This window comes from Agelaius tricolor, unplaced genomic scaffold (assembly GCF_023055355.1).
Source record: "Agelaius tricolor isolate 1412-34295 unplaced genomic scaffold, bAgeTri1.0.p SCAF_2, whole genome shotgun sequence".
NCBI classification, from domain to species: Eukaryota; Metazoa; Chordata; class Aves; order Passeriformes; family Icteridae; genus Agelaius; species Agelaius tricolor.
In genome coordinates, this window is record NW_027269262.1 from 23,763,540 (window position 1) to 23,791,034 (window position 27,495).

Genomic DNA, 27,495 nt, shown 5'->3' on the forward strand with positions numbered 1-27,495 from the left:
GTCTGTAGATAGGTGGAGACTTTAAGTGTAGCAGTCCTTAGCAGATTTTTTCCTCCCCCATGGATTTGAGCATGACACTACATATTGCAATCCAGGAAAGGGAATATATCATCCTTGGCAGCACAGCTGGTTCATGCAGAGGAGGAACTTCCTCATTGCTGCTTTGTCTTCAGCCATGGTGTTGGAGTACTTTGAAGATGATACTGAGGAAGTCATTATCTTTTCTTGTCAAAAGCACTGTATCCCATTACAGGCCCTACTTCAAACAGAAAAAGAGAATACACACCAAGTGTTTAAAATCCTGTGTTACTCAGCTGCTTGACTTTTCTGGGAGGGAGAGAGTGCTTCTGCTAATACCCCATCCTTTAGAGCTGTTGTCTTTAGCAGTCCATGATAGCATTACTCATACTGACATTTTCCTAATTCTAATATATTTCTTTACATCCTTACTAAAGTTCCAAGTGTCTACCATTCCCTGTGATCAAGTTATCAGATTATGCTGATTTCTTAAGGTTCCCCTTTTTCCTTTGCTCGCTCTACTTTTGCTTGAACAGACCTTCTTGCTTGTACACTGCAGGAGAGCCACACATGCCAAAGAGTAACAACTCCTTCAATGGCTGTCTGAAATTCTCTTTCCAGACTTCTGGTCACTGTAGTCTTCCAGAGTTCCTTGGCTTCAATGTACCCAACAAAAAGCAGGTTCAGTCACAGTGACCAGGGTCAGTGAAAAGTCAAGGGCACCAGGCAAGTTCAACTTGATAAGGCAGGACAGAGGACAAGCCAGAAAGTCAAACCAGCACGAGTATCATCAAGGCACAGGCATAGCTGAGACATAGTTCAGGCAAGGAGCAAGGGCTGAGCTTAATGCAGCTCTGGAGCAGAAGAGGGAGAGCGTCTCCCTGGCTCTCTCTTACCCCCAGCATTTTCCCATGTTCAGTGAGCACCCAGGCACCAGAGAGCTGGCAGAGACCTGTTTCTCTCAGTGCCTGTGCTGCTGTGAGCCAAGAGCCTCACCACAACACAACTACTGGTCCCAAATAGCTCAGGGAGGAATTTCACAAGGAACACGTATTCTAGTGCATGTACACCAGACAGGAATCACAGTGCACGTGTCTTACAGAGAATGTACTAAAGCTTTACTCCATAGTCATTGGAGTTTAGCAAAGTGTCTCTCTTGTGTCACAGAGAGGAGCTGCTTATAAAGCAAACAGTCAGCCCACTTAATTAGCTCTTTAACATGGTGAGAAATGTTCCCTGGCAGAGAGTTCCTGGGAAACCCTCCAAGATGTGACATGGAGAGGTACTTCTGTGCAGGGAGGACCAACAAAGCCAGACCCAAACCTCACAACTGAATCATTGCTCCTCAGATGATGATGAGACCAGAGGGTGTAATAACCCATCCCCACAGCCTAGGTAACAGCAACTTCCAATACTGTGAGGGACAGTCTTGCCATCCTGCCACAGAGTAGAGCAGCTACCATGGTGCCCCCTTGTCTGTGCAGACTTACCATAAGGACATACAGCCCAGGTAGGTTCTGGAGCCATTCAGATTAATTAGGTAAGTAGGTATCCTAATATCCAAATGTCTTGATATTAGAAGGAGAACTAATAGACCTGCAGATTGGCAAGACCTGCTTGACTTGCTCCATTGCTCCACTTAAGATCCTATCCCTAAACTGGCCACACTGAATCATTGGGATGGGAACTGTTCCCATTATAAGGCATCTTTCCTCACTCAGTATGCAGAAATGATGAAAAAGGGAGTTTTTCCCTCAACAGAGGAAGAATGCATTTGTATTAAAAAGTGTCTGTAGAGAAACGAGAACATTGCTTTACAGCTCTGCTTAACTCTATTCTTGAAAAAAATCCACTCATACTGTGGTGGGTCTGAAGTCAAAAGCTCAGTCAGGAATGCATGGCCCCTGAGCTGCTGCAGTGTGAGGGAGTGAGAGGAGCCCATGTGCTGTGCTCTGTGCTCCTGGCAGCTTTGCCTTGTGCCCCTGCAAAGACAAGTGTGCCAGCACAGAGGTGTGAGATCAGGAGGAAAGGAGCCCAGGCTTGGGAATGCAGCAGGAGAGACCAACAGACCAGGCTGGGAAAAGGCAGCTAGTAAAAGGGGAACTAGAAGTAGCAGGACACACAGGCAGGGTGAGGTTAAGGGTCCTAGGAAGATGTGAAATCTTGGATCTAAAAGGACACATGGAACTTAGTCACGAAATTAGCTGAAGTAACTGAGCCCTTGAGGGGAAGTTGTAAAGATTCATGTCTTATTGATGACATGTGTGCTGTGTCAGTGATGTTGGGAAAGACCTGCTGGCTGCCTCAGCTCGCTTTTAAAAAACCCAGATGCAGTCTGCTATGGCAGTGATGGGTGGATGTTGCCCTCCCGTGGTGAATCCTGCATTTTCCCAGGAGTCATGGAGCATGAACAGCAGGGCTCCATGGACCTCATTTCCAAACACACCACCAGGCCAGGCATTTACTCCCAGTGGTTAGAAATGGACCATGATTAATTCAAACGTCAGTGTTTGCCTCCCCCAACCTTGTTGTTATTCAGATGTTTCCTGTTTTGTTTGACCAGATCCAGACAGCACACAAATTACCAATACGGGTATTGCCACTGTTCTGTCAAAGCACAAATTTAATTACTCCTGCTGTGAAAGTGTACCAGTTTGTGCTGCAGCTGTTTCATTAATTTGGTTTAATAATTCCAGTTGTATGTTGCATGCTGTGATGAAAGCCATTTGTCCTCCAGTTGCCTCTGTGCAGCACTGGCTGATGGTGCTAATGTCATACATTTGTTATGTTGAAGAAGTACAAACCACTGAAAAAAATAACCACTTCTATTTCTTACAATTTTATCAAAGTTCCATTATCAAGCTCCAGACTTCCCCTACTAAGATCTAGTTGAATATTAACAAATATTTATATACAGAGCACAAAATGTTTATTTCCTAGAGCCACATCAGTAAAGCCCTAATTTCAATTTTCAAAGTAATTTGTCCTGTGTTCCTAAGGGCTTCTGTATTAAGCAGCTTTTAACAGCCAAAGCCTGTAACTGTGTCAGGCTTGGACAGCAAAGGGGGTTCAACCATGCCAAGGGACAGAAGATGAAACACCAGTAAAATTGGAATAGCTGTTTTCTCACTTCCTTTCTATTACATCCACAACTTCACTATGAGGTGAAAGGGGTACATTAGTACAAGTACACTGCTCCCTTTTAAGTTCTAGCTACAGCTGTTTTCCTTTTGTGTTAGCAAACAAAGTGAGAGATGGCTCTACATGAGCTCCGGTGTTTATGGGTTTTTACAGTCACACTTACAACCCTGAACAGATTCAGAATGCCGGATCTTGGCAGCAGTAAAACTGATCAACTGTTGTTGTCCATTGAACTGCATCTAAACGAAGCTAATTTGGGAAGAGGTAAAAGAATAATGATGAAACACCCACTACTAATTTTTTAATCAATGACAATAAAGCTTTGCATGATTTATCCTCAAACAGTTCTAGAAATAAGACCAGTCTTGTAATTAGTAAACTTGTTTCTACCTTTCTTCCTCTATCAACACTCACCGAAGAGTTTTTTTTGACTCAAGTGTGGTAGTCACAGCAAATACCAATCAGAACATGACCTGCTAGCAAACACTGGCCAGCAAAGAGCTTCCTCTGCCCTATGTAACACAAGCAATGCTGAGTTGGTATTTGTAACACTTCCCTCACTTATGAAATCTTCAAAGAAATTGTACATTAGTTCTAGTCTTCCACTTGTTTCTTGCTGATTGTTTCACAGGCAAGGCACCTTACTAATCAATGTTACTCTGCCACTCTCAGATTGTACTGGGGACCTTTGAGTAAGTGCACTCAACTGTGGTACTACTGACAAAGTTCTGGGAAAAACCCTCACTCGGCTGAATGTGTATACCTCTGGGAAAAAACCCTCCTTAATCCTCATAAATCAAGAAGAGGACAAGGATAAAAAACTGAAGCAACTGGAAGCATGGAAGACAGCGCCTTTAAATGCTCAGACTGAAACCTCATATTTAATATATTAAACATATGAGAATTACTGGAGGCTAAAATAATTAGTTAATATTTAATTAATTAGTTTAAAAAGTGACAGACCTCTTAAAATAAGAATCTGTGGGCTTTCCCCATAAGGAACAACAGAAAAATTACCCATTAGGTTTTACTGCTTCATTAATTATATTTTCCCTATACATTCAGGAAGTATTTTCTATGAATATTTACACCTGTCTAAGAAAAGATGCAATAATACTTCTGAAACAAGTCTTGAAATCAGTGCTAAATTGTTTTATTTCCAACAACTAGCCATTACAGTATGTGAAACAAAAAGTGTCCAGAATAAATAGCTGAAGATGAAGCATCAGAATACTACCATCTTTGCTACTGCTGTGGCCCCTTAATGTTTCCTGCTTTTCAACCTTCACTCTTCGGATTCTCCAGGCCTACGGATATCATCAATCTTCAGGATCATTCTAACAACCTGAGTCGCCAGAGAAATCTGCTGTTTCTTACCAATCAAGGTTTCTATAACATGCTGCTGCTTCATATCTGCCAAAAGGAAGCAGAAGAATTAGACACCCTCATGAAATCTACATATAACACTTAACCTGTAAGTGTTAGTAATTAGTAACAGTAAATTCCACATCATTTCAAAGAACATTCTGAAATTACTACTCTTGGCCACTGTGGTTTACAAACATAATTTGTACAAACTAGCGTTTTACATGTGGGTTCTTACCAAAGATCCTAGGACATTAAGATACAACTCTTTTCCCAACTAGGTTGTGCTTTTCAAAAAGTAATGCAGAATGGTGAAAAGCTAGATTTCCATACACATATATTAAAAGCACCCTAAAGGCTGAGCAAATGCTAAAGAAGTGAAAGGTCAAATGCCATCAAACAGGAACACCTAACCAAAGGAGGGTTATGAATGCACAAATTACTGTTTACCACATTCTTTTCTCAAAAAACCAACAGAATAAGTAAGAAGGTGAAAAGCGTAGATCCAGTTGAAAATAAGGTTTTATACACTGGCTTCTTAGTCTTCACGTATTTGCTCCAGGTTTATATATGCAGACATATTGGTGTGAACATCATTGTCTACAAATATTTCCAGCCTTTTGTTTACTTCTTCACAAACTGTTTCTCAAAACAACTGTTTTTAGGACTGCAGTGTAACCTGGATCACTAAAACTGCAGTATTTAAAGCACAGCTTGCTTGCCTCATCCTAAGAGCAGCCTTCTTTCCTGTACTACAAGATCAGTCAACATCTTCAATTAATCTTGCCACAAAACAGAGGTTTTGAGACAGCTATACATTTTCCTCCTGGTAGACATAAATACGCTCTCCAAGCACATTCCCATTTATTATGGCAAGGCACAAGAGTTAGAATAAACCAAGTGATGCACAGGTGTAAAAAATACCACAGTGAGCATTTTGAGCTTTCGAGAAAGAAAAGCTTTTATGCTCCTCCTTCTGCATGCTGCAGTTCTTACCATTTGTTCCTTTCTGCAAACAGTCAATGCCCAGGGCAGGATTATTTTCTTTCACCTGCCTCGCCCGCACTTCGGTCATTGTCTGTATTGGATTCATACCACTGTTCTCCGAGAGGGCCATGGGAATTACCTCCAGGGCATCTGCAAAAGCTCTCACAGCATACTGTTCCAAAGATGGGCACTAGAGGAAAAGAAATTCAAATTCATTAGCTAATAAACTCCAATGTTAGTAAAAGCAGATTTTCATACTAGATATAAAACACATACACACAATAGGTAGATTTTATTTGGAATATAGTAACAAAACAAATACCTCTGAATGATAACTACTTGAAAATTAAAAAATAATTTATCTGCTCCTAGCACAGAAGGAAAAAAAAGTAGGAAGGAAAATCCTTCCTTTACACAGACAGGAAGGATAACTTCTAACACTGGTTATCAGGGAATGTCAGAAAGCACATTACGGAACTTTCTGAAAAATCTTGGAAGCTCTTCTGGAATCTCTTAAGGCAGGCTCAATCACTACACTAAAGAAAATGTTATCTGTTCCTTTCTTACCTTATCTGCTGCCTCACTGACTGCCAAGGCACAAGATATTTCAGCTGCACCACCACCGTACACAATCCGATTGTCACGAACGAGATTCCGGATTACACACAAGGCATCGTGAAGAGAGCGCTTTGCTTCCTCGATGATCTGCAATTACACAACAGCGTGTGTTTGATACAGTACACACATCTGAAGGATGTGAAGATGTAGTTCCTAATGCAGATGTGGAAACTGCAGATAAACTCCCAAGATTTTTTTATGGCTCCAATGCAGCTCTGTTATTACTATGTCATACTCCTTAAAAATAGAGAATGTTAGACATCCAGTGGCAAAGAATAAAAATATGCACCAAACCACACTGTTATTTGTTAAACCTGTAATTTGAAGTAACAAAAACTTACATGAAAAGGTTCTCAATCTTGCATATTTACAAGACACAAAACACTGAACTTTAAATGCCAACATTATTGTCAGACTGCAATTTCTGTCCACTTCTCATTTGAACAGATGTAGGAAATTTAACAAAAACACTAACTTTTAAAGCAGTATTTCTGGTTTCTTACAAGAAAATTTCAGACTACAGTATGCTCTTTTTTTCCAAAGGTTTTTCATTTAACGTAGGACTTGACCTACAGCAAATATAATTTAACACTAAAATTGCAACCAAAATCCAGTTTAGGTACATAAGCATTTCAAGTGGTCTCAATTCGAGGTGAGTGGGGAATGTAGGGTGTGGGGATATACAGCTTGCAGTAGTTTGGGGTTTTTATTTGAAATATCTTAACTGAACTAAATCAGAAGTGATACAACTAGGTCTACAAAAACTAGGTCTATAAAACCAAATCTGTCAAAGATGTTAATATACCTTTACTCATAAAAGTGACCCTCTCATGAGAAAAAAATATTAAGAGCATCCACAGGTAAAGCCATTTCTGTATTTATGAACTATATATGAACAGAGATAAAAGTAAAGTTTAAAACCATAGTTTGGTTTAAAACCATAGGATGCAAATCTGACAAGTTACTTCCGACACACAGTCCTGACTGCCTACAAGCCTCACCCCTTTCCTATTTGCCCACACTGCAAGGAAAATGTAGACAATGTCAAGAAGAGTGTACTAATTCGCTTTACAAAGAAACTACGCATTCTGCAACTATGTATCAAAGCAAGCATCTCACCATTTTATTTCCTCCCCTAATGAAGATGGTCACAGCTCTGGAGTTCTGACACTGCTCGATGAGAAGCATTCTGTCCTTGGTTGTTCCGAAGGAGATCTCTCTGACAACGCCTGCAAAGCCCAGTTTCTCTGCCGTGAGCTCGCAGAAGCGTGGTACGATGCGCCCTCCCGTCGCAATGGCGATTAACTGAAGTTAAACAGCCACGAGTTACTTCAACAGGATTTTCCCATGTTTTTCAGAACATAAAACTAGTGGAAAAGCATCTGTCAAATGCCTACTCCAAAAGGTTATCTTCCCATCGCTTCAAAGTACTTCAGCCAATGTTTTGTTTCTGCCAACGGCAGGACTAAAGCAGAAACTTTCCTAGACACCTAAAACTTTATTAAGTAATATACAGATGCTTCAATTATAAACCATAATCCCCCCTCCATGGTAGGTTTTTCTCACAAATCCCCAGTGATTTTTCTCCAATACCCACCCATATACACAAGTATGCAGTGATACCCAGAAAACCTGAACTTTTAGCTGGTACAGCCTATTACTTCATAAATATTTTAACAGCTGGTGCAAAGCCCAGTTTTACTTACTTCTATTTCAGGTCCACCAACCCAACGAACAGCAGGCAGCTCATTCTGAAGCAGCAAGTGATTTGCCTCATCATCAAAACCCCACTGGCAAATGGCAAGGTTTGCACCAGTGTCTTTTATCTAAAAGCAACACAAATCATCCTTCTGATCAGAACTAACAAAGGAATAAAAAACATTCTTCATGGTTTTAATTCTCCCAATTTTCTCAAAAGACAATTCTCAAGAAGAACCCCCTGGCACACACAGAGATCAAAATATATTTTGAACCAAGCTGGTATCTCTTTCTTACGTTACATTATCTTTGATTCACAGCATTTCAACTGCTCATATGTTGCTTCCCATCAGGATTAGCAGCTCATTTACAGGAACAAATCAATGCACTATGCTGTTTTTTTCTAAAGGCTATGAAAGACAAAGAAAAGAGAAATAATCCTAAAGGCTACCTGCTTCACCATCTCTTCAAACTTCTCTTTTTCATATTTCTGCAGTGCCTTGTAATCATCCACAGATGTGACATCAAGCTTATGCTTGGTTTTAGGCTTAGGTGGTTCAAATGGACAAGTAAGGATGGCAATTTTAGCATCTTTTAGCTCCTGGGCAATTGGAAAAAAAAAAAAAAGATGATTTATGACCTCATTAACATTTTTTTCTTCTATTTGCAAAACATACAGATGTATCTTTATAAACACAAACACATGAGCAAATATGAAGATCATTCGACTTATTCTAAGATTAACTAAGTATAACTAAATAATTCTGTCAATTCTCAACAAACCACTTAGAACAAATTCCATAGTTCCCAGACACTGTTTAAGCCCTTAACAATCTTTACCAGTCATGCCTTTTTATAATTTAATGTTTAAAAAACAAAAGAAAAATTCAATTAAACCATCCCTTATCCATTGTGACTACTGAGAACACTACTCATCTTTGTAACAACTTTTCAACTATTACATGACCATTATTTTCCACTAGTCCTCCTTTCTACAGGATAAACGTGGGTACCTGCTAAATGAATATTTTAGAGCAGTAGAAGTTTTCTTAAAGTAAACTGCCCTAAGACTTGGAGACCTTACCTACACCAAACATAAAACAAGGACAGCTTCTGGAGTGTTCCAAACAGGACAAAATAGCAAGTCATAAAGGTTAAGAATCTTGACACAGCATTGTACTAAGCATATCACATACCAGGGATAATTATTTTTATATTAAACAGAATCCTGCACCTGTCCTCACTCAGCAGTACAGTAATTCCACCCTTCCACCACAATTTCTCAATATTGTTGTAAACTCTACCTTGATCTCTTCCAATATGAAAAATTTCATGCTCCTTGCCCCTTCCTCTGTTAATATACTGGTGAAAAGCCAAGCTAAACCACAAGACTGTGTAATACTTAATAAATGCTACGACGACACTTGAGGTAGGCTAGAAACTCTTATTTAAGACAGTACACACAAGAGACACACACAAGGACATCACTTACTTTAGGCATCTGTGGATGACTGAAATCTTTATCCACAATCACTCCTTTAACCAACTGTGTATCTTCCAGTCTACCACCCACTTTGCCTTGCACTTTGATCAGCTCAAAATCAACATCTTTCCGTTCCATGTCTGCTACTGTCAGTACAGCATTCACAGCAATCTCTGCCATTTGCCGGTGACAGCGGTTCACTCTAGGTTTGAACAAAATACAATCAAGTTGTACTCCATTTCCACCATTTGGGAGAAAAAGGTGATTCTATCAATCATTCAAACAGCCAGAAGTACCACTACAGCAGTCAGCTTTTGCACACTGTATTAAAAGAGGGGTCCTGCTTGTTTGTTCACAGAAGTAGAAGGTGCTGGCTATGGCAGAAAACTGAACACACAGTATGGCTGGTGTGAGGAACCTCTGTCAATGGAGTCTCAGCACAGATTTGGAACAAGTCAGGAAAACTAAGCTACTAAAGAACATTCAAGAAATAAAAACCATGTGTAAGACAACTCTGCAAGGGAAGCCCTTCCAATGTCTGAATTTATACATTTAGATACAGAACCCAAAAAGGAAAAAGAACTTCTGGAACCATCCTAAGTAAAATCTTTTTAGTGGCAAAAACCCCAAAAGATGACACATTATTATTTTTAACAGATTTACATTACTTTTGGAACCTACTATGATGCAGAAACCTGGAACTAACAGGTTAGAATGAAATTGATGCTGCAGCTATTTAACTTCATGGAATTGACCCTTTGGAGACAAAGGATTCACAATTTCTTACCCTGAGACAGGAGTCCATGGAGGAATTAGACAAAACAAAACACAGAGGAGCCTTCAGCAGCACTCCAATAACACAAAACCACCAGGATTTCTCCTTTCCACGCAGAGAGTTTTCAATGGAAGGATAAATATTCATTCAATATTCAGTTTTTGTGACTTACACTTTAGAGCCCAGAGTTGTCTTTGCTGTCTGGATCAGAGGCTCAATGTTCTGTGGATCAACTGGGAAGCTGTCACTGATTTTGTCTAGATGCTCAATAGCAATGCGTGCTGCCTGCTCGTAACCATCTGCTATTCTGATGGGGTGGATGCCTCGGTCCAGCAGCTGCTCAGCCTGTTCCAGTAGTGCCCCAGCCAGAACTATAAAGAAAAAAAGAAAAAGAAGTTTTATTCTTGATTGGAGCATAATTATAAGTACATTAACAACAGATTAAAAAGACCAAAATGAAGTACAGGCATCAAGGCAGGACAAGGTGACTCCAGAAGAAAATTCTGCAAAAAAATTTTGAAAGTATCAAAGGGGTGCACAGCACTACCTTAAAATGTAACTAAACTTCAAAAAGACACAAAAGACTTCCTGATTAGAAGACTTCTCATACAAGAACTGACAGGAATACTGCAACAATAAATACTCCAAAGAAGTACTACAGAAAAGCTACTGTTATTTCTCACAGTTTTTTTTAATAGCTGAAGCAGCTTGATTTTAAACTTGAAAAAGGAAGCTAAATTTAAAATACGTTCTTACCAACGACTCCAGTAGTTCCATCCCCAATCTCATCATCTTGAGATTTAGCCAGCTCCACCATAAGTTTGGCTATTTGGTGATCCACATCCATCATATTCAGGATGGTAGCACCATCATTTGTCACAGTCACCTCACCATCCTTGTCCACCATCATTTTATCCAAGCCTAAAAAACATGTACAAAGGATGAAGGAAAATTTTGAAAATTCCCCCACAACAAGTACTAAGAGAGAATCACTAAAGTTTTTCATTGTTACCATTGGGCCCAAGGGATGTTCTCAGAGTACTTGCTACAGCCTTTGCTGCCATTATGTGAGACTGTAAAACAAAGGATAACAAAGCCAGAAGTTAAATCATTATCATGCATTCCAAGATCACAATATTAAGCTAAGGAAAACACAGTGAGTAGTGCAAATGTGATTTAACTGACAATAACTATGAAAAAGAATCAGAAAGTGTGTATTGGTCTTATGACAGAAACGTTTCCTATGCCTTTCCTTGTGCTGGCTCTGCTAAAGCATGCAAAAGCAGAGCAGCCAAATGACAGCCCTAACGCACAAAGCAAGGAGCAACAGAATTCGGCAACGCTAAAAAGAGAAGGCAGTGCAATGGCAGTGCAATTTTACCCATCACAGAATCATCACAGGATGGTGTGGCTTGGAAGGGACCTCGAAGATCATCCAGGTCCTGCCTGTCAGGGGCAGGAACACCTTCCACTACACCAGGTTGCTCAGTGCCCCATACACTGAACTGGTTGTTCAGTTCCCTGAACACTGCCAGGAATGGGGCATCCACAACCTCTCTGTTCTAATGCCTGCTCCCATATTCCGTCGGGATTCGTGCCACCCGCACTCAGCTCCGGCCTTCCTTCTGCGGCCGAGCTTTAGGCTGCGGTCTAAGGGAGGGAGCACTGGGGAGCTGGGTAGGAGCCACGGGGGTGACGGCCCCAAAGCCCGCAGCCGGGGGGGCGGATCCACGCCGTACCGTGGATTCCCAGCCCCGGGGCCATGCTTTCGCTCTTCCTCCATCTCTCTCCCGCTTACGGGCCTAGTCCAGGCTCCATCCGCCCTGTATCTCGGGCGGGGCTGGCGATGAGCGGCGGCAGCGCCTTGCCCCAGGGGCTCCATGCTCCCACCGCAGCATGGCGCGGTACAGCACAGCACGGCATGGCGCGGCACGGCCCAGCCAGCGCGAGCCCGCGGGCGGCCCCGGCGGCCGCCCGCTCGCTCACCTTGAGCGCCTCCAGCCCCATGAGGCGCGTCTTGCGCTCCTGGTCCTTGAGGATGAGGAAGGGCCGCCCATACTCGTCAAACGCCAGAGTCCCCATGGCCGACATGGCTGCACCGCTGCACGGCCTGCTCCGACCGCCGCCGCCCGCGCGCACCGCCCGGAAGCCGCCGCGCCCGCCGCGACACCGCGCGCCGCCCCGCGCCTGCGCGGCCGCTACACCCGCGCCTTATTTCGCGGGCGGGAGCTTTGTGGCGCCCCCAGCCGAGCCTTCTGGAAGCCGCCCGGCTCTGGGGGAGGAGCGCGGCGCTGGCGGCCGCACGCCCCGGCTCACGGGGGCGGGGAGGGAAGGAGGGAGGATGTACCGAGCGGGGCGGAATACGGGCGCCGGGCGAGGCGGCAGCGGGCTGCGCCGGGTGACGTGAGGAAAAGTGTGCGGTGGAAAAGTGTGCGCGGCGCTTCTCTCCGGAGCGCTTTCGGACAGGTTTCGGTCCCCCACCCCTTCATAGTAAAGTGGTACCGCCCTTCCCTATAAGTGTTGCAGGCCGAGAACAAGGCTGGGTTGGTCATGGGCGGGTTGGAGTGTGTGTGTGGCGGCTGTCGCTGTGTCCCAGGGAAAAGTTCCTCCGCAGTAACTCCGGGACGTGTTCCCGAGGCGGGGAGGTCCCTGCGCCGCCCTTGAGGTGTTTGGGGCGCGCTGCCCCGAGTAGAGGGCCAGGGGGTTAAATAGGAACCGCACTCCTGCCCCCTCATGCCTCAGCTTTTCAGCAGCTGTAGCGTTTCCTTGGGATCGGCTGAAGTGTAGGGTGCTTTTTTCATCTCTTACGTCGTAGCTCTGTGCTACAAGATACTGAATTGTCTCGATTGAAAACATTGTCTGTCCGTCCGTCCGTCCGCAGGCGCGATGTGCCAGGGGCTGGCGAAGGAGGTCCCGCAGGCGGAGGGCGAGGGCGGCTCCCGGAGGAGCGGCTGGGGCCTGCTGGTCACGGCCGGCGTGGGGGGCACCTTGGTGGCCCTCTATGCTGTGGCCACCCCCTTCGTCACCCCGGCGCTGAGGAAGGTGTGCCTGCCCTTCGTTCCTGCCACCGCCGCTCAGATCCAGAATGTGCTGAAAATGTTGGAAAACAGAAGTGGCTCCCTAGTTGACATAGGTAGCGGGGATGGCCGCATTGTAAGTTATGGATGTTGCCTTCCTTTTAGATCACCTCTTAAAAAAGTGCCAAATTGCTGGGGCTGGGTTTTCTCACACTTAAAAATGTCGTCTTGTCTTTGGCATCTGGTGGTTGTGTCTGAGTCTTATGGAAAGGATCAAAGCTGAGAAAGGTTTATATTCAGTTTTGATGGGTAATAAATAGTTTTTGCTTCAGTCTTACCTGTAGCTTGACCAAGGTAGTGGACAAAATGTCATTGTGGTGACTGGAGGGAATCACAGCACATTCACTTGAAAAGATGCTATCAGTCTTGGTACTGATTGAAAAAGAGCTGCGATTCCACAAAGGTATGTAGCTGCAGCAAGTGAGGCTGTGAGGTATTTAATGTATAAAGGTGATAGAAGTGCAAAAAGAAATGGGCAGCTAGTGATGGACTATAAAAATCCTGGTGTGGGTAGAACTGCAGTCTTCAAACATTTGTGCACTGCTGGCTTCCCCACTTCGTAATCCGTGTGGTGAAACTATTTCACCATAAATGGTGAAACTAGAATAGACACCAAGAGAAATGGTGAGAATCATGAAAGAAAAAGTGGTACTTTGTTTCCAGGGTATTGCTTGAGCCCCAGTTTGTGCAATGTGATGATGATATAGCAGAAAATTGTGTGGTTTGGTTTTCCTTTTGTTGCTGTGATGTTTTGTTTGCTTTTTCATAACTACCTGCTTCAAGTCAGAGCAACAGGGTGGTGGTTTTTGTTGGAAACACGTGTTTCTGAATGCTACCTTTGTCCATGTTTTATGTGAATGAGTCAACTATTTTTCCATGTAAAAAAAATGATTTGGAACCCAAATTTGTGAAGATTGCTTGAATTGTGCCTGGGTAGGGAAAACACCAAAAAAAATAGGTGATAGTTTTTTTAGGCAGGAGATAACTGCAGTTTCTGATGCCCTTTCCGAGGCATTGTGGCTGCTGACTCTCATCAGAGGTATTTAATTTCAATAGGTACTGTGTCATTAATTCTTATATATTATATAGGTGCCTAAATGGAGACTATTTGGAAAGCCAGGTGCCTAAAAAGGAATGCTTGGTGCTTCTTTGATGCATCTGTCCTGAAAAAAGTCTGTTCAGATGCTTTTAATTATTTAGCACTTACTCAGGCGTAATCATTGGATAAATATGAAGATATTTGCCACATTTCCAAGTGTGGTAAAAATGTCGGATTCTTTTGGTGAATTTGCAAGTGCTCTGTGTGTGATGGAAGATGCATTATTTTAACAGTGTGAAATGTATAGTCCAGGTAAAGCTGAGAAGTTCTGTTAAGAAATGTGTACTTTTTGATTTCACCTTGCTTGTTTTGTAATTGATAGTTCATTGGGCCATTGCTGATTAGAAGTTCGCAGTAGCCTTTTAAATTTTGTCTTAAACATTTATTCTAGAAATCAGTGCATTTTTAATTTTTTTTTTTTTCAATCAAGATTGCTTTCACGCTCTTTCTGTTGGTATGTCATTTTGGCTCTGATTCAGGGGCTGCTCATGTGCCTATCCCTCACTGCTTTTCAAATAAGTGGTCTAATTTTGAGCATTTTGGCTTGTGAGTTTCACTGTTCTCTCTGCAATCAATGTTGGTTCTCTTTAATTCTAAGATGCTGTAATGAATGTGTTAAATTAAACTTTTATATGGATCATAGATGTACTGCAAGCTCACAGCTTTGCCCTGTGAATGTTTGTTTTCATTTTGTTTGCCTGGCTATATTTCAGTCAGCACTAGTAATAATAGTAAAATGTAGTTTTGTGGTTTTTGTTCACTATACAGCTGATCTGTTGGGTGTTAAACCCAGGGTGACTTAGGAAGGTGCTTTCCTTTGATTTATATTTTAAATAAAACTGTGTGCTTCTCTTTAGGTGAATAGACTTTTATGTTTCAAAGTGAAGATTTATTTTTTTCCTTGTAGGTGATAGCAGCTGCAAAAAAGGGATTCCAGGCTGTTGGATATGAATTGAATCCCTGGCTAGTCTGGTACTCCAGATATCGTGCCTGGAGAGATGGAGTACATCAGAACACCAAATTTTATATTTCAGACTTATGGAAGGTGGGTAGTGAATTATGTAAGAAGAGATCTAGGATGATTGAGAGATTTTATAAGTTTGGAAATACTTTCCTGAAAAAACTGAAATGCTGTCTGACCACAAGGTGCTACACTGGGCTTTGAGCAGAGTTCTTGTGCTGGGAATCTGGTTTCTTTGGGCTCAGTATGCTGTTCTGCTGCTTTTGTGCTTTATTCAATGGCTTCCTTTATCAGCAGAGGCTCCTTGAGCAAGCCTGGGCCTGGTAAATTATGTGGGAGGGTTTTTTTGGCTGTGGGGGTGTTTGTGTTCTGAGAGGAACATAGGAGAACTTGATGGTGCTGAGTGGAAGAACTCAGTCATTAGAATGCCTGGGAAGTTTTTATAGCTAGCTAACATATAACAAAAGAAGGGGCAAACTTAAAGCATATGTGATTTTATCATATACAGGAGTTGTGAAAATAACTCTTTAGTTATTAGTAAAGTCATATTGGTGTTTTCTAAATTAATACTTTCTGTGCTTCTAGAATTGCTATTCTATATCCTTGGCCAGACAGTAGAAGTTTTTTGCAGTTCAGCAGTATAAGTTTTCTTTATGTGGAAATTTTTGTGATGAAAAGTTGGTAAGGGATTTCCTTGCATATTTTGGTCTAAATCCCTGTTGAAAGAAGTGCAGCTAGAGGGATTAGGAGAAAAGAATGGTGAGAATTTTTCAAACTAGAAATGCCGTTTTCAATAAGATTTGTTCTCAAATTTTATTTTAGGTTTCTTTCTCCCATTATAGAAATGTTGTTGTTTTTGGAGTACCTCAAATGGTAAGCTTACTATTTATAATTTTTATTATATTATTGTATTTTATTTATTATACTGTTTAATTATTTGTTACAATGTTTAATTATTTTAATGTCAAGGCATTCAGTGTTAATACATTAATCTGCAAAATGAATTAACCTGCAGATGGTCAAAGGCAGTCAGTAATAATCATAGAATCATAGAATGTTAAGGGTTGGAAGGGACCTTAAACATCATCAAGTCCTAAGCTCCCTGTGCATGGAATAGCTCCCACTAGACCAGGTTGCTCACAGCCTTATCCAGCCTGGCTTTGAACGCTGCCAGGGCTGGGGCATCCAGAAACTCCCTGGGCAACCTGTTCCAGTGTCTCACCACCCTCACAGTAAAGAATTTCTTCCTAATGTCTAACTGAAATTTCCCCTTTCAGTTTTTTTCCATTATCCATTGTCCTATCTCTGCAGTTCCTGATGAAGCGACCCTCTCCAGCTTCACCAGGCGATTCCTCCCTGTAGGGTCCCTTCTGATATTGGAAGGCTGCTATGAGGTCTGCACGCAACCTTCTCTTCTCTAGTTCCAACCCCCCTGCCATGAGCAGGGACACATTTGACTAGACCAGATTCCTCAGAGCTCCATCCAACCTGGTTTGACCAATTCCGTAGCTGGGACATCCACAACTTCTCTGAGCAACCTGTTCCATTGCCTCACCACCCTCATGTGAAGAATTTCTTCCTAATACCAATCAAAACCTACTCTCTTTCAGTTTGAAGCCCTTCCCCCTTGTTCTGTCACTACCTGTGCCTGTGGAAGGTCCCTCTCCATCTTGTAGGCTCCCTTCAGGTGCTGGGGGCTGCAGTTAGGTTCCACTGAAGCCATCTCTTTTCCAGGCTGAACAAACCCGATTTTGTCATCCTGTGCTTCTGTATTGCTTCTTCCTTTGCCAAGGCAGGTGTGAGATGAAGTGAGGAAGAGCTTTATGTGATGCCATACCATACAGCATACACTGAAAACATTTCTGCAGCACTAACAGGGAGCGTAATAAACCTTCCTATTCTGTGTTTTTTTTTGTTTGCTTGTTTGTTTTTTCAACGGCACCAAAAGTAATCCTCTGCTTCAGATTCCAATTGTAACCCGTATTGGAAACTGAAGTGGTAAGGGTGGGTGGGATATTAGTGAGCACCGGGGTGTTCCTCATGCTGCCAGCCCTGGGTGTTACGTGCTCCCTTGCTGAGTTCCGGCAGGGGGCACTGGAAACGTTTGGATTTGCGGTCAGGAATTCTGCCGTTGCACCGAGGGGAAAAGTCCTGGTGGGGAAAGCTGGCTCAGTAAACTAGGAATAAACAAATGCCCTGGGAAAATGTGAGTAAACCCAGCAGAAATACTGAGTTAAACTTTTAAATGTAATAAAGCGGGATGCATTAGTAACAGCTGTGATAGAAAGGGTAGCTGTAGGGCTCAGAGTATCTTTTGTAGATCCAGTAAATACTAAGTTAAATTCTTTCAGCAGAAGTACTGTCATAAATGCAACAGATGCAAACATATGAACCTCTGTGTTTCCTGAGCATTCGTTTGCTTATGATCCCCTTTGAATTTACTTTGGAAGTTGTTAATGCTCAGCCTCTTGAATGACTAAATTAATTTTCTAGAAACCTTAATGCATTTGTTCTTTTTTACTGAGAAACAATAGATCTCTTTAGCTTTTTTAATAATGCTGGCCTGATTTGATGCTTTAAAACAGTGCTTTTATTTCATATCCAAGATTAGCTTTAAAAACCTGAATTTATTGATCTTCAGGGAAGACTAAGACCTCTCTTGTTCTTGCAGGCATTGGGGGGAAGGTGTGTTTGTTTCTGAGTTATTGCAGAGAGAGACTTGTTCAGGGTAGGATGATGGAATTCTTGCCAGGTGTTCATGTTTGCAGCTCCTGTGTATTTTAACTGATTACATACTGTACAAAAGGTTTACTAAACTATGTATCCGTGTTGACACACCAAAAAATTCCCCCAAACCCTGGCTTCACATAAAATGATGATACACAGACAGTATGACTGTAACACCTAATGTAACTAATATATTTAGCTTAAAAACTAGTGTGACTGGTTCAAGGATATAATTCTTTTTGGCTGAACTTGGCTGAACTATTAATGATGTTTTCTAATTTGCTAATTTTCATAATTGCTCCTAAAAAATTAGTATATGTCCATATTTATATTTTCTGTAAAATTTTTTTTTTCTGGTGTCTCAACTCAGTTTTAGATAACAAAGTGGGCTTAATTTTCTAGTTCGTTGAAGGGGCTAGTAGGCTTATTTTTCTAGTTGTTTAAGGCAGCAAAAATGTTAAAAAGCTTTGTTGTGTGGATGAAATCAGAGCCTTAAAAATATTTGGAGGTAACTCTTTGGTATATTCGATCTATGACTGTAATTTTCCTAAAATATTCCATTGTTAGCTTAAATTTAGCTATAATAGGATATTACATCAAAGGCACACCCTGAATGTATGCGATAGTGAAAGCTCTTTGCAGCCTTTAGAAAATACCTTTTCTTTAGTCAGTCTTATTTTCTAATAACGTTCTTTTGGGTTTTGTTTCTTTCATGTTTTTCTGAAATTTTATGTATTTTTGTCTTTGTGACTTAAATTCAGCTAAATTTGTTAATAACTACTGCCCTTTAAAAATTTTTAATATTTAAACATTACATCATGATAACCAAAGTAAGTAGTGTTTTACATGTAACAGAAGTAGCCTGTTAAAATTACTCATTCAGATACATACAATATGTAAGAATAAAAGGAACTCCAAATAGATGTGCACTGCTGATCTGCTTAAACATACCATCAAACTTTTCCTAAGGACAAAAGTGGCTAAATCTGTTAGGTTTCTCTTTTTTTCCAAGAACATAATCACTATCTGGGATGGAAAAAAAATTCTTTTAAGTCTACATGTGTTAATTTATTTCTCACTTAATCCATGGCAGAATTTGCAAAGCACTTATTAGGAAAAGAGCATCTGATTGGTCAGGGTGTTGCTCTGTTCTAGAAAAGTAGTGATAGTTCCCCTGACTTTAATATCCTCTCAATTTTTGTGAATGGAGGAAAGCTGGACTTGTAGGTATTCAACCAGGGAGAGTTGGTATGTGACACGGTTCCCCTCAGCATTCTGCTCTCTGCGCTGGGGAGGGATGGATTTGGTGGATGGACTGTTCAGTGGATAAGGAGTTGTCTGATGGCTGCATTCAGAGGGTAGTGGTCAATGTCTCAACATCCAGATGACATCAGTTACAATTGGTGTCCTTCAGGGGTCTTTATTCGAGCAGTCCTGCTTAATATCTTCATCAATAGCATAAATCAGTGGAATTGAGTGCAGTCTCAGAAAAGTTTGCAGGTGACACTGAGCTGAGTGGTGCAGTTGACGTGCCTGAAGGACAGGATGCCATCCAGGAGGACCTGGACAAGAAGTGGGCCCATGGGAATACTGCGAGGTTTAACAAGACCGAGTGCAAGGTATGCACCTGGGTCAGGGTAGCTCTAAGTACCAACACAGGCAGGGGAATGAACATATCAGAGCAGCCCTGCTGAGAAGGACTTGGGGGGTGCTGGTGCATGAGAGGCTGGACAGGACCCAGCCATGGGCACTCACAACCCAGAAAGTCAAACATGTCCTGGACTGCATCCAAAGCAGTGTGGCCAGCAGGGGAGGGAGGGGATTCTGCCCCCCTCTTCTGCTCTGGTGGGACCTCACTTGGAGTGCTGCATCCAGAGCACCCCATCTCAAGAGGGATGTGGACCTGTTGGAGTGGGTTCAGAGGAGCTCCTTTCCTGGAGGCAGGCTGAGAGAATTGGGGTGATTCACCCTGGAGAAGACTTGACTCTAGGGAGTGGCCTTTTAGTACTTAAAGGGACTTGTAAACAAGATGAGGACAGACTTTTCGGTAGTGGCTGTAGGGATAGCACAAGGGGTAATAGTTTTAAACTAAAAGAGGGCAGATTCATCTTAGATATAAGTAAGAAAAATTTTACGAATACAATGGTGGAACACTGGGATGGGTTGCTCAGAGAGGCAGTAGATGGGGACTGGATGGGGCTCTGAGCAACCTGATCTAGTTTAAGATGTCCCAGCCCATGGCAGGGGTGTTCAACTAGACTACCTTTAAAAGTCCCTTAAATCCAAACCATTCCATGATTCTACATTCTCTTTCATGGAATGCTGTTGCAGGGATTCACATGCCTATGTTAACAGGTTGTGGATTTGACTAAGCTCAATTTCTGTATTATTTAATGTAACAGTATTTTACCATAGACTGACAGCAGAATGTTTGCTTTGGGTTGTTGTCTTTGTGATGTTTTGAGTGTCCCAGGATCGGTCTTGGGGTTAGACTGTAAATTTTGACCCTTTGAGTATCACACAATAGCTCATGAACCTGAGGGTGTCATAAATAGCATCAGTTCAGGGGGCTGAACTTTCATTCCCTCAGAGAAGAATCCCACTGAAGAGAATCATGAATTGGAGCATGCAAAGTCTTTTCCCAGCAGTTTTAGTTGTGGGTTTTTTTTGTTTGTTTGTTTTGTTTTGTTTGTTTGTTTTTTAATTTACAGGATAATTTGTGTTTTGATTTAATTTGAATTTGAAAATAACCATTTTCTGGTTTTAGATATTCTTTGTCAAGGCATCAAAGCCAAAATATCTATCATGAATACTTTCCTAAGATTTTTAAAAAAAAAAAGTTACTCAAATCTTTGATTTCTCTTGAACACCTGAATTAGATTCTAAAGAGAATGCCCCTGTTTTTTACTGTTTCTGAGAGGTTTTTCTTGTAACTCAACAGATGCCACAGCTGGAGAAGAAGCTAGAAGAAGAACTTGAATGTAATGCCAGAATCATTGCCTGTCGCTTTCCTTTCCCTTGCTGGATTCCAGATCATACTACTGGAGAGGGAATAGACACCGTGTGGGCCTATGATTTGAAACATTCTAGAGCATGTGAAACAAAAAGCTTGGAAATTACACCAAAGACAGAATCTTAGACATTGAATTTGGTTTCTTACAGAAGTTTTTAGCTTTGACTGGACCTGTTGAAAATAAGATTAACATGGAGAGAGCCCTGGCATATGAAGATGTGAATTCACTGTAAGAACTGAAGTACAGTGGCTGTCTGAAAGCACGCAAAGGTTACTGAAAGGTGTAGTTAAATGTCTTAATATGGTGTCCTGGTTTGACTCTATCTAGCAGTGGAGTACCACACAGATGTTCATTCACCCTGTTCTGCAGACTGCCCCCTGTGGGATGGGAAAGAAAACTGGAAAAAAGGTCATACCCATGACCATGGACTGAGATAGGTATAGTTTAATAATTGAAATAAATTTACTAATAATAACAACAACAAGAGAGGAGTAAAACCCAAGAAAGATGAGTGATGCACAGTACCCTTGCTCACCACCTCATCTCAGAGCAGCGACTGCCAGCTCTCCCCAGTTTATATACTGGGCAGGATGTTCTGTGGTGTGGAATATCCCTTTGGCCAGCTCAGCTCAGCTGTCCTGGCCATGCTTCCTCCTGGCTTCTTGTGCACCTCCTTGTTGGCAGAACATGAGGAACTAAAAAGTCCTTGGCTTGGAGTAAGCACTGTTCAGCATCAACTAAAACCATTAGTGTTTTAATCAGCATTAGTCTTTTCTACCACAGTGCTGTACCAGATAATAGGAAGAAAATGAACTCCCAGCTGAAAGTTGTTAGTCAAAATAATGAAAAAGTTTTTATAGAAGAGGAAAACTTCAATATAGAAAAGGGTTTAGAACACCATTCACTACAGTTAAGGGGAATATATGAATAAGTTCAAATGCTCAAGTTTATGAACTTAATATATACATTCTTTCTGACCCTACAGAACATTTAGTATTGGTGTTGGAATGATGTCCACGTGTCTTCTCAAATGAGCTGTATTTCCAAAATGTCCGAATTTTGTATGCCAAGTACATAGTGCTGCATACACAAAACTGGTCCAGATGGAGTATGATGATGACACCAATGTTTCACACCACAGCCTTGAATGTGTACTTTTGAAAGTTGAGTATGACAAAATGGGCAAATAATAAGTTGTATAATAAGTTGTTGTTCATTAACACAAGTGCTACCTGTGATTATATTAATTTTTTTTTTATTTATCTTGTGTTCAGTTTTAGCATCTGCTGAAAAATAAACTCCACGTAAGCCATTCCCCTTCTCCTTTACCTCTTTCAGTAAGGGAGGGGCAAAAGCAGAACTTGTGGGTTGAGGTAGCAATTTACTGAAAGCACAAAGCAAGAATAAGACATGGCACAGTAACAACAGAGATATTAATAGTAAAAGGATACAAAAAGAAGGTATTTTAGTGACAAAAATGTGTATTCACCACTGGAAACAAGAATAATGGTGGATGCTTCCAGTAGATTGTGTCCTCAGACCAAAGGCAGCATAATGGCTTGGCAGGCAAAATGGTCAAATCCCAGTGGAGCACCAGGGTTTTCCTTTGGAAACCATGCCTTCCACGGATGGCATGCATGGTGCAGAGTACCAACTCGGTCATGGCACTAAGCTCTGACCCCTTTCTGCAACCAGGAACACTTGTTACAGGAACACAAAACTGCAGGAGGATACTCTTACTGGTGTAGGCTGCTGCAGATGACCATAAATTTTCCTAATCTTTCTGATTTGGGAAGGGTTTCAAAAGCCATTTATTTTTCAGTGAAGTGCCACCATTTCTGTCTGCTCAAACTTTAGATAAAGATTTGGACGAGAGTTGTTCACTTGAATACTTGAAGGCTGTCTCTGATTCCAGGGCTAGTTGTTCTGGCTAATTTGGTTAAATCTGATTCAACTTCATTTAATTAATAGTGAGATGAGAAGAAAAGTTTTCAATCAGACTCACTTTCCCTTCTATTTTTCATACATCTGATGAGATCTCAGAAACTCATGGTATCACTGTATGGCTTTTCCTTGTAAGTGAAACAAGTTCTCCCTTGATACTGGTTTGCAATGGGGTATTGTCACTGCATTGGTGTTTTCCTTTCCTGCATGGTTACAACTTTCTGTTGTATAATGGTCTGCTTACTCGTTCTATTTATCTGGTTCTCAGGTAAAGTTTTACTGTTTTCACTCGTTAGTCAAAGCTCACAATCAGCCTCCCCTGGCCCCAGTTAACGTACAGCCTGTTTGTTAAGCAGTAACTGTAAGTTTGTCAGATCTTTGCATATATGTTACCATGGAATGAAGCTAAAACAAGCTGGGCAATTGACTTTGAGGCAGTCATTACCACAACTAAATTTAGCTCAGTCAAAGAGAAGTGCTGAGACCCTAGAATTTGAGGTAAAAACAAGTCTGACATTTTATCAGGTGTTGGGAAAGCAAATTTGGCCGGTCTGTAGAGTCTGACTTGAAGAGAAGTTGGGTGCTATTTGGGATGTGTAGTCTACAATGATGTCTGTACCCATGCTTTTTGTTTTTGATGTGAGGGGACAGGAAGAAGTTAAAATATAGATTTACACTGAGGATTTGAAATGGAGCATGGTTTTGTCCTGAAAATACACACAAAACAGGAGAAGAAAGGGGCAAATGTGTCTGTAGTGTGCAAAGGAGAGGTGATTTCAGCCTTGCATGGCAAGGCACACCTGTGAACGTGCAGACTGTGTATATTGAAGATCACCAGTGTCTGGTAAGCAGTTTGACAGCCTTTCTCTGCAAGAATGCATAAACTGTCTTGTAAAATTGCACTAAATGCTTTCTATAATGATTTAAGTGTTACAATCATCACATGGAGATAGAGTGACAGGACAGGGATATAGAGTGGCTTATCTGAAATGCTGGAATTTAATACCCCAAGGCCATAAAACTGGGACCTCAGACAAAGTACATTTGAAATAATTTCTAACAAAAAGAGACTGACAAAGGGGGAAGTAGCTAATTAAGCAAAGTTCTTCCCTGGAAGATCATAAAGGAGAAGAGGAGGCAAAATATTTTGATCCATTGATTTGTGTGTGACTCCTCTGCAGTGCAGTGCTTTGACCCAGGTTTCTACTATCTGCTTTCACTAAATTTAGTTTGTAGGAAATGAAGCAGTTACTTACTTTTCTCCTGTGTTTGACTATATATTTTTCTATTGCATTAACCTTTGCCTGTTAAAAGGTAAAACTGAATTTTTCATTTTTGCCTGTGGTAAAGGTTTTGGGATGTGCACTTCCTAGTTACCACCTATTGCTCCAGAATTACTTTTTGAGGAGGGCACAATAGAATTAATGACAGGATGACCTGAGCTTTAGGAGTATTAAGTGCTGTCCTCCAGGCAAGGAGAGATTTATGATTGTTTTAAAATAAAGCAGAGGGCTGTTCCTTGATCTGGCTATTTACTTTTGGGGGCCTACACTAAATTAGGCAGTATTCTGAAGGTTTGGGATTCCTTATGATATAAGGAAAATGTTCTGTATTTCCTGTTTCCACAGCTTAAGTGTGAAATGGAAAGCAAAGTGTTCTAATTTGCACAGGAGGACTGGGAAATAATTTTGTTGACATATTGTCCTTTTCTATCACTTGCTATATTCATTTGATAGTTTTTGAGATTAAATACTTAACTGTGACTTTAGTTATCACTATATGGATTATTAAGTTGATACACTTCCAATTGCTAAGGTAATGTATTATGATTTTGTTGATATGATACGTCAGAATGAAAAATTGGTTCTTCTGAAAACCAGGAAAGAGAATTACCATAATCAAATTATAGTGTAGGTCTGAAGCCAAAAGGAGGCAACATCAAGCTACGCATGCTGTTCAATACCAAAGTAATTTAGATACACAGAAAAACCTATAGTTTATCTTTGTTTGTATCTTCTAGTAGAATCAATTGCATTTTGGGACTTGTGTTATTTTTTCCTTGACCTGTCAGATTTTAGCAAAAAAACGCGTTACATTACTGAATGACTAATGCTTTCCTGAAACAGTATAGAATTTAATTTGTTTGTAAATAGTAAAGGTCAGGGTCATACTTACAAATGTTTTCTTTGTTCTTTTCCCCCTCTTTTTTTTTTTAGTGAGACACATGATGTCCATAAAGGTTTTGTGATGCAAGATGAATTAAACAAATGCAGCATCTTAGTGGTGCGATTCTAATTTTGTAGTGTTCCGTTTCCATCTTGTAGAAATTGGCTTTGTAGAGAGGAGGAGACAGGTATGGCTCATGGCAAGACAGCTATGAGATAAGCAGCTTGCACAGTCACTACAGCCACACAGCAGTGTCAAACGAACTTGACCAGATTTGTTTGGGAAATGTACACTTATTTTGTGGGTTTTAGGCATTTCTGTGTTACAGGGCATATTGAAGTTCTTGATTTATCCTCTGGTCTGATTATATGCTGCCACTTAATCTAGTAGTGCTCCAAGGAAGTTAATCTTTTGTCTCTGAGCTGCTGTTTGTTTCTGACTCATGAGTTGTAGCCAGGTAAGAAGATACAGAATGCAGCTTCAAATTAAGCACAAGCCAGTTGAGTGACTATGGTCTGTGAAAAAAGAGTTCCAAATCCCAGGCTTTGAGGAAGTTTCCTTTCATGAAGGACACAGCTCAGAAAACAGCAGAGATCTCCTGAATTCTGCATAATTTAACAATGACTTCAGCTTTGCTTTTATCACATGTGTGTTCTTCAAGAAGTTTGCCTGCTGTAATACCATTGTAAGATCTGCAGGAGAAGTAAGCAAAGGCAGCATTTTAGTTGTCATTTATATTTGAAGCTAAGGGAGGAGAAGAGAAAGGGGATCTTATAGTCCAAGTAGGGTAATTGATTTTGATCTATTTCAAAAGCAGTTTGACAGACTTGCATCATCTGTGATGAGCATTCCCTGAGGAGTGGGTTCATGTCTGATGCCATTGCTCTCGGATGGACACTACGGATTGATAGATGGCCTCATACTTCTACAGTTTTGCTTTTCCATGGTTTACAGTTACAGAAGCATTTCTTCAAGAAAGGATGTGAGTCCTTCAAAGTCATAGTTGAATTTTGGATTGTCCTGTGCAGGGCCAGGAGCTGGACTTCAATGATCCTTGTGGGTCTCTTCCAGCTTAGGATATTCAATGGTTCTGTGGTTGAAGAGGGCAGCCTAACATCAGATTTAATGCCAGTAAATTCTGCTGTGAGTGAATTATTTTTCTTTTGCATCTGCCAAGATTGTAGTTCTGTAGTTTTAAAATTTAGCCCCAACTTGCTTTTCAGAAATAATGTACACTTCTGCTAGAAGATCTCTTAAATTCTTGGTAAGACAGTGTGGCATCTATGTTTAACTTAAAAACCACCCTTGAGCAAGATTAATGAAAATATTAATTCTGCAGCTTTTTTCTTTGAATTATAATCTTTCTGTTAATCCTTGTACATTTTACTGAGGGAGACATATGTGGATAACTACCACTTTTCCCCCATTCTTTTCCTGAATTCTCCCTTGTATTTAAGTGTTTGCTTTGATTTTTCATATTCTCTTTTTACAATTTCACTGACTTCATAAATCAGTCTTCCCATTTTCCCCCCTGTAAATTAGTTTCCTTTTGTTTTTGTTTTTTTTTTTTCCTCTAGCCACTTTGCAGGAAGACTAAATATGTTAAGGAATGTTCTTTTACTCTCTAATGTTTTAACATGTATTGAACTAACCTTGATTTACTTAGCAGTCTGTGCTGACATAGCATGACTTTTGTTTCCAGTATATGAAAGAAAAACACATCCACACCAATGGTATTTAGTCTGAAAAATAGCCTTGGTCTACAATTCTGGCTATTTAGTAGCTCTAAGTACCTAATTTCACATTTTTATTGTGTTTCATCACACAGCAAATGAATACAGGCCTTTTATCCCTTTGGTAGTTCTTTGGATTTGGGTTATTTGTTCAGGTGTGACTTTTGCTGATTTCTTTTTCTTAGTATAATGTTGGTATTTCTATTAGAGGCTTTGGTTGAAATGTCAGATGGATGTTTTTTCTGCAAGTTGGTGTGTAGAGCTGGAACAATCACTGTAATGCACTCCTATGAACTGCTGGCATTGGTAAAAATTATGTGAAACCTGCTTACCAGTAAATGCACAGGGATATTTTTTCAGCTTACTGTGTATGTTGGGGTTTTTAAAAGTAAAGGAAGTTCTTGAAGATCATATAAAACTTGTGGCACAAAGAGGTCTTTGCAAGGTCAGAAGCAGTAATTATGGGCTTTCAACCTGAGGTTTGTGGCTACCTTCTGAGGAATCCACAAAAAGTAATTTAAAAAATAGATCTACTCTTAGCAGATATATTTGCTACCCGTGGTTGTGTTCTTCCATTGGAAAATTTTAATGTGTCTGAAATTATCATTTGAGAATCCCTGAACTAAAAATATGGTTTTACGTAAGATACTAGCTAAGTGGAAAGAGCTTATCAAAGTGAGGGAAGTTTT

General features: G+C 40.9%; 2 protein-coding genes across 4 annotated transcripts; one reads left to right on the top strand and one right to left on the bottom strand.

Annotated features, from left to right (window-relative positions):
* Positions 1 to 4,296: 4,296 nt before the first annotated feature.
* CCT5 (chaperonin containing TCP1 subunit 5) lies at positions 4,297 to 12,258 on the bottom strand. Its single transcript, XM_071454452.1, has 11 exons — positions 12,072 to 12,258; positions 11,098 to 11,158; positions 10,842 to 11,006; positions 10,258 to 10,456; positions 9,320 to 9,512; positions 8,279 to 8,428; positions 7,836 to 7,955; positions 7,249 to 7,434; positions 6,079 to 6,216; positions 5,521 to 5,701; positions 4,297 to 4,572 (listed from the first exon to the last, which is right to left on the bottom strand). The coding sequence occupies exons 1-11, from the start codon at positions 12,174 to 12,176 to the stop codon at positions 4,445 to 4,447; spliced, it is 1,626 nt and encodes a 541-aa protein (XP_071310553.1). The 5' UTR covers positions 12,177 to 12,258; the 3' UTR covers positions 4,297 to 4,444.
* A 143-nt stretch (positions 12,259 to 12,401) lies between these two features.
* Positions 12,402 to 27,171, top strand: ATPSCKMT (ATP synthase c subunit lysine N-methyltransferase). 3 transcript variants are annotated; one of them, XM_071454459.1, is made up of 5 exons: positions 12,402 to 12,551; positions 12,967 to 13,238; positions 15,169 to 15,306; positions 16,045 to 16,095; positions 20,891 to 27,171. In XM_071454459.1, exons 2-5 carry the CDS (start codon positions 12,972 to 12,974, stop codon positions 21,086 to 21,088), a joined length of 654 nt encoding a protein of 217 aa, XP_071310560.1. In that variant the 5' UTR covers positions 12,402 to 12,551; positions 12,967 to 12,971; the 3' UTR covers positions 21,089 to 27,171. The 3 variants fall into 3 exon arrangements, with proteins under 3 accessions (XP_071310560.1, XP_071310566.1, XP_071310572.1); XM_071454465.1 differs by having other exon boundaries at positions 12,409 to 12,583; XM_071454471.1 differs by lacking the exon at positions 12,402 to 12,551 and adding an exon at positions 12,606 to 12,868.
* The last annotated feature ends 324 nt before the right edge of the window (positions 27,172 to 27,495 follow it).

Bases quoted from the DNA above. Each gene is read 5' to 3' on its own strand.
- CCT5 (XM_071454452.1), bottom strand. From the start codon at position 12,176: ATGTCGGCCATGGGGACTCTGGCGTTTGACGAGTATGGGCGGCCCTTC. The intron at 11,007-11,097 runs GTAACAATGAAA...CATGTTTTTTAG, and splicing joins AACATCCCTTGGGCCCAATG to GCTTGGATAAAATGATGGTG. The intron at 7,435-7,835 runs GTAAGTAAAACT...GTTTAACTTCAG, and splicing joins TTGGTGGACCTGAAATAGAA to TTAATCGCCATTGCGACGGG.
- ATPSCKMT (XM_071454459.1), top strand. From the start codon at position 12,972: ATGTGCCAGGGGCTGGCGAAGGAGGTCCCGCAGGCGGAGGGCGAGGGC. The intron at 15,307-16,044 runs GTGGGTAGTGAA...ATTTTATTTTAG, and splicing joins ATATTTCAGACTTATGGAAG to GTTTCTTTCTCCCATTATAG. The intron at 16,096-20,890 runs GTAAGCTTACTA...GTAACTCAACAG, and splicing joins TTTTTGGAGTACCTCAAATG to ATGCCACAGCTGGAGAAGAA.